The sequence below is a fragment of the Malaclemys terrapin genome, chromosome 5 (assembly GCF_027887155.1).
Source record: "Malaclemys terrapin pileata isolate rMalTer1 chromosome 5, rMalTer1.hap1, whole genome shotgun sequence".
NCBI classification, from domain to species: domain Eukaryota; kingdom Metazoa; phylum Chordata; order Testudines; family Emydidae; genus Malaclemys; species Malaclemys terrapin.
In genome coordinates, this window is record NC_071509.1 from 98,222,490 (window position 1) to 98,245,262 (window position 22,773).

Sequence of the window (22,773 nt, forward strand, 5' to 3'; positions counted from 1 at the left end):
CTGTAAAGTGTGGACCCCGACCCACCAGCACGTGATGCGAGCCCGCACCGGGCACTGCCGCCGGCGCCCCAGCGAGAGGCTGGGCATGGCGCTGTGGAGCCCCTCGCCCGGGACTCTGGTTCAGCCCGGTTGTGCCCAGCAATCCCGGGTCGCTTAGTGGCAGCGGAAAGCCAGGCTCCAGCAGCTGCCCTGGGGCAGAGGCGCAGGGCGGGGCGCATGAGAGGCAGAGATTCCCTGAGTCGGCAGCCAGGATAACTCGCTTAGCGGGCTCCACTGGGTAGGGCTTGAATAAGCCTATGGGCTCTGCTAGGCTCCTTCTTGACTGCGTTGAATAACCCAGTTGTGATATATCCCCCAAATGCCACCCCTACTGGGATATCCCTCGTAGCAAATTGGATCTGTGCCGCTGGCTCATTTCTCCCAGAGAAGGTGAAATGTAAATCGCTGTCTGTGCGCAACATTTTGTATCACAGTCTCTGTATTAGTGGTAACTCAGCATACCTGAAGCAGTACCATTCATGTGTACAGATAAGTCCTTAGAAGATATCTATTAATCACTTCCGGAGGCAAGTGCTTATTTAAGCTTCAGCCTTTTGCTGTGAGGGTGGGAAAGACGTGTGCTAGGTACCGCCCATATACTGTGATCAGGGCCAAACATATTTGTAGGCTCCCATCACTATGTGGTTGTGATGGGCCCCTTCCAAGTGTGGGCCGGATGTGACACCACCATTAAATGTGTTAATTTAATGTGTTAATAAATGTGTTATTGCCGGGATGGGGATGAAAACATTTATTCAATAACAAAATAAGATATTTGAAGCCACACTGAGACCTCCACTCAGCCCATAGAGAACAAACTGGGATAACATCAATGTACCCAGAATACCATTTAATTTGGTTTGTGTGGGAGGGGGTTGTTTGTTAGTTTTGTCTTTTTTCTTTAAACACTCAGCTCCTGCTTGGGGCTCTGAACACAAGTGCTTAATTAGCAGAAATACGAACCATATTAAGCCTGGATGTAGCAGTCAATGGTGTCACACCTGCATCTCCCCACCACTTCCTCCTCCACCCAAAGTTATGTTTCGTAAATACATTTTTTGAAAACTGCATTTTCGACTTTGGTACAATAATGTTTACAAAACTTTGGGGTAGAGTGTGGGGAGGAAAATTGCTGGTGCCCATCTTTTGCAGGGAGAAAGGGCCACTGAGAGAAAACACACACTTTACCACAAAGGCTACCACAATCCAGCCTCAAACTCCTACCCCAATCTTCACACCTGGGCTCTCCCCACCGTTCCTCCTACTGTCCCCATCCCACACAACTAACTCGCAACAAAGGCTCTCCTCAATCTCCCTGCTACTGCCCACACACCCCCACACACTTTCACCCCAGAGCTGTCACCTCACTCTCTTCTACTACCCCCACACACACTGAGCCAAACCCCACCTTCAACCCAGACTCTCCCCTCCCTCCATCTGCTCCCTGTCACACCAACCTCTACCTTAACGCCCTGCTTCTCCTGCATCCCCACACGGAGTCACAGCCAGCTCCCCCATCGCACCCTGACTTGCCCCACAACTGCCCCTTTCCCCCAAAACTGGGCTGTGCCACGCCCCATCCTCCCCCCCCAGAGTGCAGGGGGTCAGTTTCTGGGCATTCCCACTGGCAGGGGGTGCAGCAGCCAGCACTGACAAGCCCCACTGTCACCGTGCCCCCCCGCTCCCAGGGACCACAGACCACCAACCCCCACTCTGAAGTGCAGGGTCGAGACAGTGTCCAGGAGCCCCCGGGCATCACATTCGCTAGGAGGCTGCCCCCAGCTGCCCACTGCCCCAGGAGAGTAGGGGAGACTCAGGGGTGGGGGGAGCTAGGAGCTCCAAGGGGGAGGGGAGCACAGCGGGATTAGCGCCAGGAACCCTCTCACTGCACCAGACCATTTCCTTGCTTGGGGTTTGTTTTTGGTCCACTCCGACCATTTCAGCTGGGGTGGCTGGTAGCATGGTGCAGGGCATACTGGGACTAGTAGTGCAGCTGGCAGCGCAGGTCCCAGGGCCCCAGCCGAACACAGCGGTGTGCAAACTACAACTCCCAGCACACCCTGCATCACCAATCCCTTTTGCACCTGCTCACTGCGCTCCCCAGGCTGCTGAGTGTTTCAGCTGGTGCTGGGAAGTTGCTGACTCTTCACATTGCTGGGCTGTGGATTAACCCTTTGTGGGCCCCTTCCAAGTGTGGGCCTGGCGCCATCAGAGCCATTGTAAACCCGGTACTGACTGTGATATAAAGTGCAGTGCACAGACAGCGATTTACACTTTGCCTTCCCTGGAAGAAATGAGCCAGCCACACAGATCCAATTTGCTGCGACCGATATCCCAGTAGGGGTAGCATTTGGGGGATATACCACAACTGGGTTATTTGATCCAATCAGGGAGGAGCCAAGGTCAAGGAGCTTTCAGAGACCAAAGGCCTATTCAAGCACCACCAAAGTAGAGCCCACTGGTAAACCTCCCAGAGCCTGCCCAGCTGTATTTTCAACATCTGTATGGTGGTGCCTCATTTTGGTTACTTGCATGAGCAGAGACTGGAGAATGCCCCCATCACCTTTTTTTCCTTCCTCTTTTGCCTCCAGCTCACCACGTTGGTGATGAGTGAAAATTGCACTCACCTAGTGGCTGCTGTAAAATGGTTTGGTCTCAGTGAAAATGCCAAAGAATACTGTGCACATCTTTAAAAATCGGTCAGCTGTTGGCATGGTTATAGGGCAAGCTGCACTCTAGACCCCTTTCAGTCTTTTAGGTCTGCCCTCCTCAATAGAGCCCTGCAAACCAACCTAAATTTGATGGGACCCGACTACAAGTGTGGGGTCCAGGTAAGGTCAACTGCAACAACCAGACCCATTCAGGGTCAGTTTGGCGTGTCTCCTCCTGCCTATGGGATCTCCACAGCCACAGTTGCATGCACTGCTTTGACTGCTACTGCCACCTCACTGTGCAGTGTATGCAGCAGAGTGAGTGTGCCAAGGAGTCACAGCGTTTCTCATCCCACAGCACATACAGCAAGCAAGATACAGTAGGAGGAGGGGGCACAGCCTCCGGGACACACACAGCCACCACCACACTGACCCCATGGGCAGGAGGAGGTGATGGTGGTGCTGACTCAAGTTTGGTGGGGAAAGAGTTGGGCTGGGTGGGCTTGGGTCTGAGTAGGGCCTAAAATTTAGGCTTGGCTTCCTGCCTGTTTCTCAAAGGTGGAACGCGTGGTCCAACCACTCTGCGACTGGCAGTTTGGGTGGCAGCCCACTTGTTTCCCAACTGCATTAACATGAGAGGCACAGATGGGTTTGGCACCTGTAAGCCCTTTTCCCCCGGGAGCCTGTGGCAGCTGCTGATTAAAGTAAAAAGAACAGGAGTACTTGTGGCACCTTAGAGACTAACAAATTTATTAGAGCATAAGCTTTCGTGGACTACAGCCCACTTCTTCGGATGCATATAGAATGGAACATATATTGAGGAGATATATATACACACATACAGAGAGCATAAACAGGTGGGAGTTGTCTTACCAACTCTGAGAGGCCAATTAAGTAAGAGAAAAAAAACTTTTGAAGTGATAATCAAGCTAGCCCAGTACAGACAGTTTGATAAGTGTGAGAATACTTACAAGGGGAGATAGATTCAATGTTTGTAATGGCTCAGCCATTCCCAGTCCTTATTCAATCCTGAGTTGATTGTGTCTAGTTTGCATATCAATTCCAGCTCAGCAGTCTCTCATTGGAGTCTGTTTTTGAAGTTTTTCTGTTGTAATATAGCCACTCGCAGGTCTGTCATTGAATGACCAGACAGGTTAAAGTGTTCTCCCACTGGTTTTTGAGTATTATGATTCCTGATGTCAGATTTGTGTCCATTAATTCTTTTGCGTAGAGACTGTCCGGTTGGCCAATGTACATGGCAGAGGGGCATTGCTGGCACATGATGGCATATATCACATTGGTAGATGTGCAAGTGAACGAGCCCCTGATGGTATGGCTGATGTGATTAGGTCCTATGATGATGTCACTTGAATAGATATGTGGACAGAGTTGGCATCGGGCTTTGTTACAAGGATAGGTTCCTGGGTCAGTGGTTTTGTTCAGTGATGTGTGGTTGCTGGTGAGTATTTGCTTTAGGTTGGGGGGTTGTCTGTAAGCGAGGACAGGTCTGTCTCCCAAGATCTGTGAGAGTAAAGGATCATCTTTCAGGATAGATTGTAGATCTCTGATGATGCGCTGGAGAGGTTTTAGTTGGGGGCTGAAGGTGACAGCTAGTGAGGTTCTGTTATTTTCTTTGTTGGGCCTGTCTTGTAGGAGGTGACTTCTGGGTACTCGTCTGGCTCTGTCAATCTGTTTTTTCACTTCAGCAGGTGGGTATTGTAGTTTTAAGAATGCTTGATAGAGATCTTGTAGGTGCTTGTCTCTATCTGAGAGACTGGAGCAAATGCGGTTATATCTTAGAGCTTGGCTGTAGACAATGGATCGTGTGGTGTGTCCTGGATGGAAGCTGGAGGCATGTAGGTAAGTGTAGCGGTCAGTAGGTTTCCGGTATAGGGTGGTATTTATGTGACCATCGCTTATTAACACAGTAGTGTCCAGGAAATGGACCGCTTGTGTGGATTGATCTAGGCTCAGGTTGATGGTGGGATGGAAATTATTGAAATCATGGTGAAATTCCTCAAGGGCTTCTTTTCCATGGGTCCAGATGATGAAGATGTCATCAATGTAGCGCAAGTAGAGTAGGGGCGTTAGGGGACGAGAGCTAAGGAAGCGTTGTTCTAAGTCAGCCATAAAAATGTTGGCATATTGTGGGGCCATGCGGGTACCCATAGCAGTGCCGCTGACTTGAAGGTATATATTGTCCCCAAATGTGAAATAGTTGTGGGTGAGGACAAAATCACGAAGTTCAGCCACCAGGTTAGCTGTGACATTATCGGGGATACTGTTCCTGATAGCTTGTAGTCCATCTTTGTGTGGAATATTGGTGTAGAGGGCTTCTACGTCCATAGTGGCCAGGATGGTGTTTTCTGGAAGATCACCGATGGATTGTAGTTTCCTCAGGAAGTCAGTGGTGTCTCGAAGATAGCTGGGAGTGCTGGTAGCGTAGGGTCTGAGGAGAGAGTCCACATAACCAGACAAGCCTGATGTTAGGGTGCCAATGCCTGAGATGATGGGGCGTCCAGGATTTCCAGGTTTATGGATCTTCGGTAGCAAATAGAATACCCCTGGTCGGGGTTCTAGGCATGTGTCTGTACAGATTTGTTCCTGTGCTTTGTCAGGGAGTTTTTTTAGCAGATGGTGTAGTTTCTTTAGGTAATCCTCAGTGGGATCAGAGGATAATGGCCTGTAGAATGTGGTGTTAGAGAGCTGTCTAGCAGCCTCTTGGTCATATTCCAATTTATTCATGATGACGACAGCACCTCCTTTGTCAGCCTTTTTGATTATGATGTCAGGGTTGTTTCTGAGGCTGTAGATGGCGTTGTGTTCAGCATTGCTGAGGTTATGTGGCAAGTGATGTTGCTTTTCCACAATTTCAGCCTTTGCACGTTGACGGAAGCAATCTATGTAGAAATCCAGTCTGTTGTTTCGACCGTCCGGAGGAGTCCACGCAGAATCCTTTTTTTTGTAGTGCAGGTAATGGGGCTTCTGTGGGTTAGTATGCTGTTCAGAGGTATGTTGGAAATAGTCTTTGAGTCGGAGACGTCGAAAGTAGGATTCTAGGTCACCGCAGAACTGTATCATGTTCATGGGTCTGGAGGGACAAAAAGAGAGCCCCCGAGATAGGACAGACTCTTCTGCTGGGCTAAGAGTATAGCTGGAAAGATTAACAATATTGCTGGGTGGGTTAAGGGAACTACTGTAGTGGCTGCTTGTGGCATGTAGCAGTTTAGATAGTTTAGTGTCCTTTTTCCTTTGTAGAGAGGCAAAGTTTGTCTTGTAAATGGCTTGTCTAGTTTTTGTAAAGTCTATCCATGAGGAAGTTTGTGTGGAAGGTTGGTTTCTTATGAGAGTATCCAGTGCTGAGAGCTCATTCTTAATCTTTCCCTGTTTGCTGTATAGGATGCTGATCAGGTGGTTTTGCAGTTTCTTTGAGAGTGTGTGACACAATCTTTCAGCATAGTCTGTGTGATATGTAGATTGTAATGGATTTTTTACCTTTAGTCCTTTTGGTATGATGTCCATCTGCTTGCATTTGGAAGGGAAGATGATGTCTGTCTGTATCTGTACGAGTTTTTTCATGAGGTTGATGGATTTCCACTCCATACGGCTAAATGCAGTGCCTTGCATAATGACAGGTTTCAGAGTAGCAGCCGTGTTAGTCTGTATCCGTAAAAAGATTAAAGTGACTCAAAATAGCTTCTTCAAAACAAAGCATTGTTTTATTCATTCAAAGATAGGTAGCATGCAGAGCAAAGGCTAAAAACAGTAGAGGCCTGGGTGCATACTTCCCCTATCTAAACCTTAATGTTTCCTTGCAAGCTTTGGAGTGTTCTATTCAGCCCAGTTACCTCCATCTCTAGGTTGGGAGGAGCAGATGACTTTAATGCATTCTTTCTCTACTTTTATGTGTTTTTGTCAGCATCTGGGCAGCTGCTGAGAACCACCTCAATCACTCTTCTTCCCTAGGCCAACATCTGTAAGGTTTTAGTGTCCCCTTTAAGTAGGCTCAGGCCTCAGAAAAGTAAATCTTGCTAGTGTCAATGAAGCCAGGTATGGGCAATGCTAATTAAAAGCGTCCGCTATTGTTCCGTTAAGAATTAGTTCTATCACAGTTTTGTTTCCTCTTTGCTTTCTTCTCACCAGCCTCCTTTGATTTAACTCTGTACAGTCAGGCAGGATATCAAACAAGGAAACTGAGATATTTAGAAAAAATAATACACATAACTCCCTCATTCTCTGTGGTTGTTCATCTAGGTATTTTATGCAGCGCTTTATCACAGTATCTGGGTGGTACCTGGCACGCGTCTTTCCCCACTCTCACAGCAAAAGGTTGAAGCTTAAATAAGCACTTGTCTTCAGAAGTGATTAACAGTTATCTTCTAAGGACTTATCTGTACACATGAATGGTACTGCAAAAACAACCCCCCCCCCCCCAAAAGAGGAGGAAAAAAAACCCTCACCAAGTGAAAACTATACTAATACAAAAACTATGTTGACCAGGTCAAAGTACCTATAACAGAGATGGTCCCTCACAAATAGAATTAAGCAGAAGAATCCTGTGAAGAAATTGGAATTGTTATTGCCTCTGAAAAATAAACAGATCTTCAAGAGATACTATCAGCATACATCGTATAAAAATAATCCTTGCTCATGTAACTATAACAGTACTTTAGATCTTTTATCTTGGAATGATAAAAAAATTAACTTTTCACCAGTTATGTTGTTTATTTACATTTTTCATTTCACAAAGCCTGGAAATAATGAAAATAGGCTTGTCAGGTTCGCTTTTGATTGTAGTCATTTTCAGTTGTTAGGGTTTCATTTTATTTTTCTTTTAAATTCATAACACTGAAAGGGAATGTTTAGCGGTCATGATTTAGGCCCCAGTCTTATAATCTGTTGCAAATAAACCCTTATGGCTGTGTGGAGACAAAGGAGTTTGCCTATACGAATGGCTTGCGGGATTCAGAGGCTAGGCATAAGCAAACATAAATCAGTCTCACTGATTCCAGTTTAGCATGTTGTATGAAGGTTGAATTTACTTGTAAAAGAACAATACAGCATGGGCAAAAGTGCAGTTTTCCAATAGATTTGTCCTTTTGCTATTTTAGGGCCCTGTGGTGCATGAGTGAAAGGCATATCACCTTCTGATTTTTCTCTTCTGTGCTGCCACAGTTTAATAGGGAAGTGGGAGCCAAAAATAAGTATGTGCTATGTGATAGGTGATGTGTCTTTCACTTCAGCAAGACATACCACAAAATGCTGCAACCAAGAGAGGAAAATATTGGAGGACATATTTATTAGGTATATAATATTGCTGAGCTATATGTGACTTTGTTATTGTAACAATCATTAATAAAACATGATACAATAGGGTAAACATTTCTTTTTAGAAAAGAAAAGCCATTTAGTGCACGCTGCTGTTTCATCAAAAGATGAGCTTTATGACAGAAACAAATCAATCTCATTTACAATGTGTGTTTTAATATCCTTCAATGAACAGTTAGGAACAGTGTAAGCTACAAAATATATATACTATTTGTAAAATTTGAGGTAACCTATGAAAAATGCTTTCAATGTCCTTTAGGCTGAGAAATTCTTCATTAAGAGCTAAACAACAAAATGAGATTATTTCTTCTTTTTTTGTTATTGTTGTTCAAGATATGGAGATGTTGTGGAAACGCAACAGCATTATAGGAGTAGGTGGAGGTCCATTCGTATTATGTACCTTACAATGTTTCTCAGCAGTGTAGGTAAGTAATCTTGATATTCATCCAGCAGAATTTCAACACTATTTGTACAATGGATATATTATTTTGATTTGAGAATTCTAAGAAGTCTATATATTAAAACTATTTCTGCTCCCTTACTAGTTATTTTTTTTATATATCATAAAAATGCAATGACTACTTGTGAATAGAGAAAATAGGGTTGATGAATTAAAAGGAAGGGTAAATAGCAACCATTAGTATTAAAAAATGAGGATTTCTCTGCGATGCTGGAATACAAATATTGGATTTTAAAATGCATATACTTGCAGATGTTTTTCCTCCTGGGGCATCACAGTACTTTTTGTTTCCCCAATATATCAAAACTGCAGAACAGTTTTCTCTTTGACCCCCAGAGCCAAACTCATTAAAGTGAGAATTCAATTGATTTCTGGTATTGGCTTATTTTTGACTTTTGTGTTGGTTAGTGTGATATTAGGATGGTACTTAGATTGATGAAGGATTGAAGAAAGTATTAAATCTAAATGTAAAATTATTTTTTGATACCAAGAAAATCTGTTTCTTTGAGAGCTCTATTCCCTGATATGGATTGAGGAAAACACCTATATATAGACTTCAGTGGGACCATGATCACACTCTAGGGCCTGGTCTACACTACGACTTTAATTCGGATTTATCAGCTTTAATTCGAATTTACCCTGTAACCGTCCACACAACGACGCTATTTATTTCGATGTAAAGGGCCCTTTAAATCGATTTCTGTACTCCACCCCGACGAGCGGAGTAGCGCCAAAATCGATTTTAACATTTCGCATTAGGGATAGTGTGGCCGCAATTCGATGGTATTGGCCTCCGGGAGCTATCCCACAGTGCATCATTGTGACCGCTCTGGACAGCAATCTAAACTCGGATGCACTGGCCAGGTAGACAGGAAAAGCCCCGCGAACATTTGAATTTCATTTCCTGTTTGCCCAGCGTGGAGAGCACAGGTGACCACAGATAGCTCATCAGCACAGGTAACCATGCAGGCTGATAATTGAAAAAGAGCACCAGCATGGACCGTGAGGGAGGTACTGGATCTGATCGCTGTATGGGGAGAGGATTCAGTGCTTGCAGAACTTCGTTCTAAAAGACGAAATGCCAAAACTTTTGAAAAAATCTCCAAGGGCATGATGGAGAGAGGCCACAATAGGGACTCTGAGCAGTGCCGCGTGAAAGTCAAGGAGCTCAGACAAGCGTATCAAAAAACAAAGGAGGCAAACGGTCGCTCCGGGTCAGAGCCGCGGACATGCCGCTTCTACGCCGAGCTGCATGCAATTCTAGGGGGGGCTGCCACCACTACCCCACCTGTGATCGTGGATTGTGGGTCGGGGATAGTCTCATCAGCGACGCCTGAGGATTCTGCCGATGGGGGAGAGGAGGAGGAGGAGGATGAGGATGAGCTTGCAGAGAGCACACAGCACTCCGTTCTCCCCAACAGCCAGGATCTTTTTCTCACCCTGACTGAAGTACCCTCCCAAGCCTCCCAAGCCAGTACCCAAGACTCTGACCCCATGGAAGGGACCTCAGGTGAGTTTACCTTTTAAAATATATAACTTGTTGTAAAAGCAAACGGTTTTTAATGATTACTTTGCCCTGAGGACTTGGTATGCATTCGCGGTCAGTTCAGCTACTGGAAAAGTCTGTTAACGTGTCTGGGGATGGAGCGGAAATCCTCCAGGGACATCTCCATGAAGCTCTCCTGGAGGTACTCCGAAAGCCTTGCCAGAAGGTTTCTGGGCAGTGCATCCTTATTCCCTCCTCCATGGTAGGACACTTGACCACGCCATGCTTGCAGCAAGTAATCTGGTATCATTGCCTGACAAAGCCTGGCAGCGTATGGTCCCGGTGTTTGCTGGCATTCAAGCAACATCCGTTCTTTATCTTGTTGTGTAATCCTCAGGAGAGTGATATCACTCCTGGTAACCTGGTTGAAATACAGGAACTTAATTAAGGGGACAGAGGTGGCCGTTCCTACTGGGCTGTTTGCCTGTGGCGGAAAATAAATCCTTCCCTGCAGTTAGCCAAGCGCAGATGGGAAATTGGCCCTGAGTTTTTCGCGTTTGGCTAGCAGGGATCTTCCCTGTTACCAGCCACGCGGTGGGGGGGTGGGGGGGGGCACCGTGATCATCCCAGAGAATTCATGGCGGGAGGGGGGCGGCGACGGGAGGGGTGGTTAGTTTGGTGCCTGCAGGGATCTTCCCTGATACCAGCCACGCGGTGGGGGGAGGGGTACAGCGATCATCCCAGAGAATTCATGGCGAGAGGGGGGGTGGTTAGTTTGTTTTCTGCTGCTGCTGCTGAATGTTAACAGAAAAACCGCAGCACTCTACAGGCTATGCTTGGTATGTGGGAAAGGAGGGCGCAGAAGCTGTAAGACAATGGCTTACCATGGCCGCATGCAAGCCGAATTCTGTTGCCCAGACCTGTGATCTCTAGCAGCAAAGCCACAGGCACTCAGCATTAAGAGGCAAAATGCGACCTTGCACAGAAATCACATGTGCTATGTAATGTGAATAGTGTTGGTCACCGTGAAAGAGTATAAGCATTGTTCTGCAAAATGTATCTTTTTAAACAATTCTCTCTTTTTTCCCCTCCCTACAGCAGCTGCAAATTCCTCAAGCCTCCCTCCTCCATCCCGAAGGTTATCACAGATAAGGCGTCGTAAGAAGAGAACGCGAGACGAGATGTTTTCTGAAATTATGGAATCCAGCCGCAGTGACAGAGCTCATCTGAATGAGTGGAAGGAAACAGTTTCAAAGTATAGGAAAGAAGCCAGTGAACGTGAGGACAGGAGGGACCAACGTGAGGACAGGAGGGACCAACGTGAGGACAGGAGGGACCAACGTGAGGACAGGAGGGACGCTCGAGATGAGAGGTGGCGGCAGGAAGACCAGAGGAGGCAGGATGCAATGCTGGGGCTGCTGCGTGAGCAAACAGACATGCTCCGGCGTCTGGTGGAGCTTCAGGAACGGCTGCTGGAAAACAGACTGCCGCTTCAGCCCCTGTTCCACCCTCCCCATGTTCCGTATCCTCCTCACCCAGACGTGTAAGAACGCGGGGGGGGAGGCTCCGTACACCTTCCCATTCCACCCCAGTAGACAGCCCAAGCAAAAGGCTGTCATTTTTTTAACCTTTTCTTTGTGGCTTTTTCCTTCCCAGCAATCCTCCTCCCAAATACCACCCGGGTTCCCTCCCTCTTTTTCTAATCTATTAATAAAGAATAAATGATTTTTAAATGATAGTGACTTTATTTGGTTTGAAAGAAAGCTGGGGGAAGGGGGAGGGTGTGTTCCTTACAGAAAATGAGTCAATAAAGGGGGCGGGTTTTCATGAAGGAGAAACAAACAGATATTTCACACTGTAGCCTGGCCAGTCATGAAACTGTTTTTTAAAGCTTCTCTGATGCACAGCGCTTCCTGGTGTGCTCTTCTAATCGCCCTGGTATCTGGCTGCGCGTAATCAGCAGCCAGGCGATTTGCCTCAGCCTCCCACCCCGCCATAAAGGTCTCCCCCTTACTTTCACAGAGATTGTGGAGCACACAGCAAGCAGAAATAACAATGGGGAGATTTCTTTGGCTGAGGTCAGAGCGAGTCAATAATGATCGCCAGCGACCTTTTAAACGGCCAAATGCACATTCTACCACCATTCTGCACTTGCTTAGCCTGTAGTTAAACAGCTCCTGACTCCTGTCCAGGCTGCCTGTGTACGGCTTCATGAGCCATGGCATTAAGGGGTAGGCGGGGTCCCCAAGAATAACTATGGGCATTTCAACATCCCCAACGGTTATTTTCTGGTCCGGAAAGTAAGTCCCTTGCTGCAGCCCTTTAAACAGAGTAGTGTTCCTGAAAACGCGAGCGTCATGAACCCTTCCCGCCCAGCCCGCGTTGATGTTAGTGAAACGTCCCTTGTGATCCACAAGTGCTTGCAGCACCATTGAAAAGTACCCCTTGCGGTTTATGTACTCGGTGGCTTGGTGCTCCGGTGCCAAGATAGGGATATGGGTTCCGTCTATCGCCCCACCACAGTTAGGGAATCCCATTGCAGCAAAACCATCCACTATAGCCTGCACATTTCCCAGAGTCACTAACTTTCGTAGCAGCACCTGAGTGATTGCTTTGGCTACTTGCATCACAGCAGCCCCCACCGTAGATTTGCCCACTCCAAATTGATTCCTGACTGACCGGTAGCTGTCTGGCGTTGCAAGCTTCCACAGGGTTATCGCCACGCGCTTCTCAACTGTGAGGGCTGCTCTCATCTTGGTATTCTGGCGTTTCAGGGCAGGGGACAGCAAGTCACAAAGTTCCATGAAAGTGCCCTTACGCATGCGAAAGTTACGCAGCCACTGGGAATCGTCCCAGACCTGCAACACTATGCGGTCCCACCAGTCTGTGCTTGTTTCCCTTGCCCAGAATCAGCGTTCCATGGATAGAATCTGCCCCATTAACAACATGATCTCCAAAGCACCAGGGCCCGTGGTTTCACAGAATTCTGTATCCGTGTCCGTGTCCATGTCAATGTCCTCATCGTGCTTGTCGCTGCGTTGCCGCCGCCGCTGCCTCCTCGCCTCGTTTTTCTGGTCCTGGCTGAGCATAAACTCCACGAGAACGCGCGAGGTGTTTACAATGTTCATGACTGCTGTCTTGAGCTCAGCGGGCTCCATGCTTGCCGTGGTATGGAGTCTGCAGTGTTCACTCACCCAGGAAAAAAGGCGCGAAAATGGTTGTCTGCCGTCCGTTGCTTTCATGCAGGGAGGGAGGAGGGAGGGAGGAGGTGAGGCTGTACCCACAACCACCTGCGACAATGTTTTTTGTCCCATCAGGCACTGGGATCTTAACCCACAATCCCAATGGGCGCGGAAGACTGCGGGAACTATGGGATAGCTATGGGATAGCTACCCACAGTGCAACGGTGCAGAAATCGACGCTAGCCCCGGTACTTGGACGCACACCACCGAATTAATGTGCTTAGTGTGGCCGCATACATTTCGACTTTATACAACCTGTTTTTCAAATCCGAATTATATAAATTCGGATTAATCCCGTAGTGTAGACATACCCTAGGTGTTCAGTGCATTAAACTTTTTTACACATCTACGTAGGGTGGTGCCCTTATTTTAAATAAGAGTTCTTCTAACTGAAAAGCAATTACTGTTTAATCCATTGTACTTTTGGTTGCCATGTGGAGCTTCAGTTTGAGAATACAGTATTTTTAAAAAGCAGAAGAATCAGCCCCATAATATCTGTTTTACAGTACTTGATTAATGATTACATGTAGCAATGTAAAGTAACTCCAATTCTGTTTTCTTGTTTTTATTTTTTTTAATACATCACAGGTTTTTCAATTGTAATTATGTCAGTATGGCCATATCTGCAAAAGGTTTGTAAATTTTAATGATGATGATTGATGATGATTTTATTTTCTGCTTTATTAGAACGTAAAATCGCTGTTAGAGCTTTATTGTGGTATATAGGGACTTTACAGTTTAAGGCACAATCCTTCAACAAGCTCTATACAGGAATAGATCTCGTTGGTGGACCAGGGACTTATTTATCTAAACTCCCCCTATTACATTTTCATTTTCAGTAATTAGTTTTCTGTTTCACACTTTAATCACGCTTTAACGTAGGAATACTGTATTGCTGTTTTTAATGATTGATCCTTATTTCCACGGTAGTAATTTGCACTACCATGTAGCATGTTGATTTTTTTGTACTTTTAATTAAATTTGCGGTACTGTATTTATTTAGAAAAGATTGCCAAAGCAATATGTAGATGTAAACGTGAATATCTTGCAGTTTTAAACAGTTTTTGAATAAAATCAGGATATTTGGGGATAGGTATTTTTCGTTAACTTTATTGAAGTAGGTTCCATTCAGATCCCATTGTGCTAAGCACTATATAGACACAGAGAGACATGAGGTCTGCTTATAGAGTGTACAGTAGAAAACATTACACTTTATAAGAAATTCTAACAACAAAACCAAAACAGTTGTACTAAGTCAATAAGTGGAAGTGTATGACTAGACTGAAAATTCCCTCTCCTAGCCTCTGAGAATTTTTAACACTCCACATAAAATCTGTCCTTTAATTTACCAATTAATAATGGTTCATGTTGTCAATCCTTAAACATTAGGTTTCCCAATCTTACTTCGCTTCAAGTTGTATTGTAAATTGGTAGAAAACTGTAGATATTTTAGATAATTTGTTTTCCCCAAAAGGACTTTTAACGAAGCTGTAAACATACTACATGAATCCTATTTATTTGTATGTTGGACAAGTTGTCCAGACTTAAAAAATTAACATTTCTACAGAACTTTGAAGATAAAAATCCCTGTGTGTCAAGGACTATTATACTACAATCTTTTTTGCATTGATGAGGGAGAGCCTCATCCTTGCTCCAGTCTCTTTACAACATGTAAAAGGGCTGGAGTGGTGTAAAGGGACCCATAAAAGCCTGATTTCGGCCATCGTTGAAGTCCCCTAGTGCAGGAACTGTGGGACAACTGCCTTCCAAAGACACAAACACCCCCATAATCTCCAGCAGAGAGGGCATGCTATGGGTGGGAGGATCATGATGGCAGTGTGGGGAGACTGCTGTGAGAGGCCCTCAGTGAAAGTTATGCAGGGGGTCTCTCTAGCCTCTGGAGCATTTCAGGTTCAGGAAGGTGCAAAGATGGCTTAAAGCTGCATTAGTGCCCTCTGACCCTCCGCTGTAAGCTCTGCACTTCAGAGGTATAGCACAGAATCTTACATGTTGTAGGGTATTGATTCCAAAATTGTTTTTGTTGATATGATGAAGAGCACACTGTAATTTTTAAAATCACTTTACTTGTTTCTGCAGATTGATCTGACAGCAGATGCAAGTTTCTTGGGATGGATTATTTCTTCATACAGTCTTGGACAAATGATAGCCTCACCTCTGTTTGGTTTATGGTCCAATTACAGACCAAGAAGAGAACCACTTGTTGTTTCAATTGCCATTTCTGTGGCTGCTAACTGCCTTTATGCCTATGTCCATTTGCCTACTTCACACAACAAATACTATATGCTGGTTGCTCGTGCTCTTGTGGGGTTTGGAGCAGGTAATTGCAACAGAATTTAAACTGCTGAAGATTAATGAATTTATTTTGTGTCTTACTTAAGAGAGGACAAGCTTTATGGTTATGTTAAGCAAAATAATTTATTAGGCAAATAATATCTTCCCAAATGATTAACACAAGTAGTTAGCTAACACTGTGTACAGACCTGCAAAATTATATACTTTCTTGTGTGCATATAACAGAGAAACATGTACCATTAGCAAACTGCTTGTTTGGTGTATAAGGGGCGGGGGGAATTGAACTAACTGTGACTGGAGATTTAAATGTATCATTTTGATCTTTTTTTAGGAAATGTAGCAGTAGTTCGATCATACATTGCTGGTGCCACTTCTCTTACAGAAAGAACTAGTGCCATGGCCAACACCAGTGCCTGTCAAGCAACAGGATTCATACTAGGACCAGGTACAACATCTCTTATTTCCTCATCCCTCCAAAACAAATCACACTCCTTTTGTTATTTAAGAGAAAATCAGACATTAAGTTTGGGGCTGGGAATCTCCTTAGCAGCAGTGTGCACAAAAATGAGCATGTTTTGTCATAATATTAAACTGAATACATTAACATACTGCTGTGGTTTATTCATTATGCAGATATTACCTCCAAAAAAGTCTAATTGTTCATGAGTACAGTTCTGTTCACTGTAATTTTGGTGGCAATTTACCAGTATAACTGGATTAACAAAGTAGGTTTGGACTGTTACTTCCATTGCTAACTAGTTGATGGTGTTCAGAAAATGAAACAAACAAACAAAAAAGGCATCTCCACAATGCTCCAGCAGCTACTGGCCCATAAAGACTCTGCAAACTAGCTGTACCTTATTTAGGGTGATGAGAGTTTGGCATTGAGTGCCTGTGCAAGCCTGACCTCATTCCATAGGTAGCTAAAGACTCCACCTTGCCCAATTACCATAGGAAATTATGGCTGTTGAGCATGTTTAGTATATCTCCTTATATCGGGGGTGAGAGTTTTCTGTGGCGGTCTGGCTGTCAATCAACCCTGGAAGTAGCATTAAAGAGGCTACACAACCAGAGAGGCAGTCTCCCTAAATGACTCGCATACAGGGTGCATTCTTCCTTCCCATTCTCCATTTTGATAGACACTCAGCCAAGTTCCTGATGATCATAGGCTAGGCAGGGGAGGAGCTCTTACATATATTCACACACTCTTGCTCCCACTCATCACCTGTTTAGTGTTTAATTTTTTGGGGGGTCTGTTTCCCTTCTGTTGGGCCTAGCAGAAGGGATACCCCCATCCCATGCTAGGACATTCCTGTAGATGGAGTTAGCACATCCAGTTCAACTATAGAGAATCACAAGTAGATGGTAGGTGTGGAGCTAAATAATTTTCCTTTCTTGGCCTTGTGCAGCTGACTGACTTGTTCTTAGTGTCACACTGCTGTTGGTTGAGTATATTCATATGGCTTTCTGGGGATTGCATGTTCTACAAGCTGCATGTATTTCCAGATAGTTAGGATCCCATTGGTATCCATCAGATGACTGTGCCCTGGATTCCCCAAAGATAATGCATTAATAATTTTAATGTTTGAATTTCCTGAGGTAATTATTTTATCTTAAGTTTTTCAGACTTGCTTCTCTCTGATTGGAGAAAAAGGAGTGACATGGGAAATCATTGATCTCCAGGTGAACATGTTCACAGCACCAGTTCTACTGGGAGCTCTCCTAGGAGTTATTAATATTATTCTAATCTTTGCTATATTCAGGTAATTAAATAGAAACTAAAACATTTTCTTGTTTGAATATTGTGGATAGTTTGTTATGGATACTTCAACTTCTGTTGAAAATTATCTTTGGCTACTTATCAAAATAAAATTCACTGAAATTATAGGAGTAAAGCATAGAATTTTCAAAAGAACATAGCGATAATATGACCACTGTTTTAAAGAACTAGAATAATAATATTTACATCTTGAGCACTTACATTAAAAATATAAAGCCTTGTATTATTCAAAGTGGCTAGCTTCTGTGACTCATGCATCCTCATTTTTTAGTAAACAAAGCTTAGTGATGTATGGCTGAGATACAAACCAATAAAAGCAAAATGTTATGGACGCTAGTGACAGTAATTCAGCCCTGATATACCTAGTATATAGAATTTGAAACGCATATAAGGCTCTGCCCAGTTCATATTAACCTCCATAGCTGCCGACCTGCAAAGACTTTGCTATCTTTCTGTCTGTCTCCTAGATTATGAACTCTTTGGGGCAGAGACTGTCTTTATTTTTATGTATTGCATGGTGCTCTGCACACTTTGACAGTGAACGAATAATTGAGACGTGTATTTGTCATGTTTCCAGCAAAATTTACCCCCTTTCCAGAGATGGAGTTGAAGTCCATCCAGTCTCATTGCCCTGTACAGCAATTTGGCTCGTGAAGCTTCTGAAGTAGGCGGAGTTCTTCACTAGGCCCCAATTCAGGAAAATCCCTAGTCCCATGCTGTAACTGCTTTTTGGAATCTTTGCTTAGCTTTTACTCGGGAAATAAATGTAAAAGGGCCATGTGACCTAAAGCATATCTTTGTGGCTATCATTTCTGGACAAAAGCCCAGCAAGAGACATGAAGAGATTCCATAGGCCCTAAAGATTACTTACCCCTCATTCTGAAGATACAGCTGATCGAGAGGGGAGGTCTCCTGTAGTTTTCTGTTCAGGTGGTCTGTACCACCTGAATATTTGAGATTAGGCTGCATTCAGCAGAGTAGCAACTCCAATGGAATCAGAAGGTTCCCTGCTCCCTTCTTCTTCCAGATATGTATGGATAGTTGGTCCTCACCACATGTTGTTGTGCTGGAGAGTTATTCCAGGCTTAGTGCTATAAGACTTTTCAGTAGCTTGGGTAGCCACAGCAGAGGGAGAGGATTGGACTCAGCATACGGAGTTATTGATATGCAGCATGCAGGAAACTCATTTACATTCCTATGTGTCTATACCTCCCTGCTGCAGAGCTCACTTTATTTTGTATGTTACCATTTTGGTGCATATGTGCTAACTTGAGTAAGTTATCCCATTTCACAGCCAATATATGTGAATTTGTAGAGCCATTCCATCATAGAAAGCCACACAGAATTTTAGCTGAACAGAACCAATATCTGAAATTACTGTATTGTGCACCCCTGAGAAAGGATCCTATGTTCTACAGTACCAAGGCACAGCAATGCGGACTCAGATATGTTGGGCCAGTCTCAGGCCCTGATTCATGAAAGCAGTTAAGCACACACTTAAAAAAAATTCATGAATAGGGATGCTTTCCTGAATTGGGGCCTTAAATCCAAATTTTGCTAGTTTTTTTTTTTTTTTTTTTTAATTCGGTGGCTTTATACTTTCAGATTCTGTTTTTAAATACATCTTGAATAGATGAGACACAAAAATGAGTGCCACACAGTAACTTCATAGAGGATCATCTATAAATGGGCTTAGGTGGTATCCAGACTGGTATTGATTACAGTGAAATCTTAAGGTATGCACATAGTGTTTAAAAGTGTGAAGACTGGTTAAGATACAAGATGGTACCAATTATTTATTATTAGAAATGTAACTGTGGCTTGGTACAAAAGAAATGAATTGGGTAAACTGTGCTAATGAGAACAATTTTCAATCTTTAGAGAACATCAAGTGGATGACATGGGAAGACCGTGCAAAAGCATCAATTTTGAAGCAGAAGGTAATATTTTTCTTTGAAAACTGACACATTCTGTGATACTTTAATTTACTATCATATTGTATATAAAGTGGTTATTTTTATTAGTCAACCCTTAATTTACAAATATTACAGAGGGTGGTGGATTGAACAGCTCAGAATTAGTAATGGGATATAGAACTGTCTGTCTCCAGATTGATTGAAATCTGGCCCAAGTTGGTAATGAAACAGTTATTACCATCGAGACGTTTTGGTGATAGTATATGTGGGATGACCTAATGATCACTACAGTTCCTTCTAAATTTGTCACCTTCTGACAATTTCAGTGGAGACCAACGATTAAATTGACATGGAGATTGAACTGCTTGTTCCAACTGATCACATAATGATACTCTTATCAGCTATAACCAGCCACCATTTGTATACATAATTTTGTGTGATATTGTGCAGTTTTACTATGTATGATCCGTAATTTACAGAGTCCTATTAAAATCTATGTTACACAAGTCTAGGTTTAAATTAGAGGTAATATATATATGTTACATAGGTAACCAATTCACAAACAGTCCTTGCTGCACAAGGTGCCGCTCCTACCTACCCTACAATATGTACCATACAGCATTTGTGTACCCTGTTATGCAAAGTTCAATTTTTTAAAATGGTGTGCACATCCCATTCACTTGGATAGGGTTTATACTGTCTTAGGAAAAATTACAGCTAATCATAAACCCCCTTTTAAAAGGAAACATTATATTGGTAATCTAACTATTTCAGTGCCATATACACCTCTATCCCGATATGACACTGTCGTCGGGAGCAGAAAAATCTTACTGCATTATAGGTGAAACCGCGTTATATTGAACTTGCTTTGATCCGCCGGAGCACGCAGCCCCCCCCCCCGGAGCGCTGCTTTACAGTGTTATATCCAAAATTTGTGTTATATTGGGTCACGTTATGTCGGGGTAGAGGTGTATTATAGTTTTCTATATTAAGTTATAACAGATCATTGCAAACAATCTGAAAACCAGTTTTTATCAAATTTAAACAAAAATCTTTGAAATTTACCATTTCTGCCATGTTGAAAATTTATTGTGGAGGATGTTGCTGGGGCCCTTTGTTGCTTGGGAATTCATCTGTGGGATATAGAGCTACGGAGAAGCTGATTAAGAAACAGATTCTCTATTTAGTGTGATCTTCAATATTTTCCAGGATTACTTAATGTTTGTCCCTCACAAATAAGGAGAAATCAATAGTAATTTACATATTTTCTAGGAAATGGTGAATACTCTTTCCACCATCATTCAAATCATGCTCACTCTTAGCCAGAGTCAATTTTTTTAATGTAAGTCAAGGGAAATTGAAATTTAAATCCTTCTTTTTGTAAATAAATAAATTAATTAATTAACTTACTCCCAAAAAATGTCTATACCCAAACCCAGAAAGATTCATGTCATGGGGTGTGGCTCCTCTCCTGCCTTCTTCCTGCAGAAACTGCACAGCCTCCCATGATTGTGTCATCAGTGTCCTTTTATTTTGAGTTCCCTCCATCCTTTTCACAAGAGTCCCTGTGCAACAATGTATTTACAATGTTAACCTAGCTTTTGGCCCTCTCACCAGCGCCTGAGGGGAATGGAGGTCTCCCACTTCTGTGTGGCTAGGCTCAGCTAGCCCTGTTCCTCCCTCTCCTCTCCTGGCATTTCGTTCTTGTCTCTTTATCAGCCTTGGGCTGATGGAGTAATTGGCTCCTTATACCATCCAACCAGCCAGCCTGATTGACTAATTACCCCCATCAGCTTCCTGAAGAGGAACTAAGTAATAACTGAATGATCAGAGTCTATACCCAGGCTCTCCTGGCAGGCTCTCCTGTTTGCATCCTGTCACAATTGTACATTATGCATAATATTATTAATACCTATAGCCACAGAGTAACATTAGAGCTCATTAATTGAATTGTAAAACTTTTAAATTTTGCAATTTAGTTCATTCTTATTTTTCTTTACAGAAAGTGATTATGTGGATCAGGATGCCCAAGGGAACATTGACCAGGTTGCTGTTATAGCAACCAACATTCTTTTTTTTGTCATCTTGTTTGTTTTTGCTGTCTTTGAAACGTAAGTCTACCAGTTTTCTCCTGTTACTCATTAATTAATGTTTGTAAAGTTCTTTGAAGATATAAAGTGCTCATAGGCTTTTCTGTTGCACTCATTACCATAACTGAATGTTTCACAAATATAAGTAAGCATTATCCCACCTCATCAAAAACAAGCCATAATTAAAATTGAGTTGTATGATATTTTCCATTTAGTGTGGCACATCAATTTAACAGAGTATCATTGTGTAGTACTTTTATATAAGGAACAGTTATATTTAAACTTTTGAATGAAATGTAAACCCAAATTGCTGAACATTTGTGGCTATTGAAGATTTCATTGTGTTCCTCACACGAGTTGAGATGTAAACCCCAGTGTCACATCAGATTTCAATAGAGGTAATTTAATTCTATCTACCAAATCTCTGCAAGGGAAATAATATTTTCAGTTGGATACATTGTCCTTTATCTCCTGTCCTAAAAATTGTGTAGCCCTGTAGTGCATTTGTAAATGGCTAGGGCATTCCACTTCAGACTTGTTTCAATAGTGGTTGAAGCGATTCTTATATATAGGTGCAGTTTGCAAAGTACTTTGGTATCCTTTAGGATTAAAGTATCTAGCTATGTTGAGATGTGACTGCAGTGTATAAACCTAAACTTGAAAAAGGACAGGTCAGTGCTTGACAATAATAATAGGGGGATTTCATAGATGAATGAGGGAAAATAAGAAAATGTAATGTACATCTGAAGAAATGAGGTTTTTACCCACGAAAGCTTATGCCCAAATAAATCTGTTAGTCTTTAAGGTGCCACCAGACTCCTTGTTGTATCTGTTTAGGGTGACTCTTGTACATTAAAATGGGTAAACTGACATAATTTTGAAGGGATAAGCTTGTGTGCAGAATTTTGAGCTATAATATCACATATTTGAAGTTTCTGTTCCCTACTGAGTATGTCTTATAAAAATGTATTTGATATTTACAAAACATCTCCGTTCAGACTTCAGTTTGACAAAGTGTAGCAGTTTTTCCTGTATACAATGGTAGATTATGTCTGAGTGATTTTTCTTTTTTTTTTTTTTTTTTTTTTTTTAATGAACATATGTGGCTGCATGCAATAGAACTCTGATGGATCTTAAGTTTGCTTTTTTCACAGGCAAAGGCTGGGAGTGCTATATGGAAACAGAATTGGAAAGCATAATTTTGATGGCAATAGTGTCCAGCCTTTCTTGCTAGATTGAAGATCATTTGGTGGAATAGAGGGAAGGGAAGGGAAGGAGAAGAAATGAATGGAGGGATTTTAGTAAATGAACATTTGTTTTACCCCAGTGGCAAAGGGGCTGGTGACAACAATATAATGGCCAAATTTTCTGTGCTTTGTGAAAGGAAACAAATGCACATATCCCATTAACAATAACTACAGCTGTATAGCTAAACCTTGAACACCATAAATAAGTTACTATTCAGCCT

General features: G+C 43.1%; 1 protein-coding gene across 1 annotated transcript in view; it reads left to right on the top strand.

Moving 5' to 3' along the window:
* Nucleotides 1-22,773, top strand: part of MFSD8 (major facilitator superfamily domain containing 8) — a 28,797-nt gene that overhangs the window by 254 nt on the left and 5,770 nt on the right. The window contains exons 2-8 of the mRNA XM_054030477.1: nt 8,352-8,443; nt 13,795-13,838; nt 15,304-15,544; nt 15,851-15,964; nt 17,138-17,282; nt 19,181-19,239; nt 21,218-21,326. Of these exons, the coding sequence (XP_053886452.1) occupies nt 8,352-8,443; nt 13,795-13,838; nt 15,304-15,544; nt 15,851-15,964; nt 17,138-17,282; nt 19,181-19,239; nt 21,218-21,326 (804 nt within the window). The remainder of the gene's footprint in view (nt 1-8,351; nt 8,444-13,794; nt 13,839-15,303; nt 15,545-15,850; nt 15,965-17,137; nt 17,283-19,180; nt 19,240-21,217; nt 21,327-22,773) is intronic.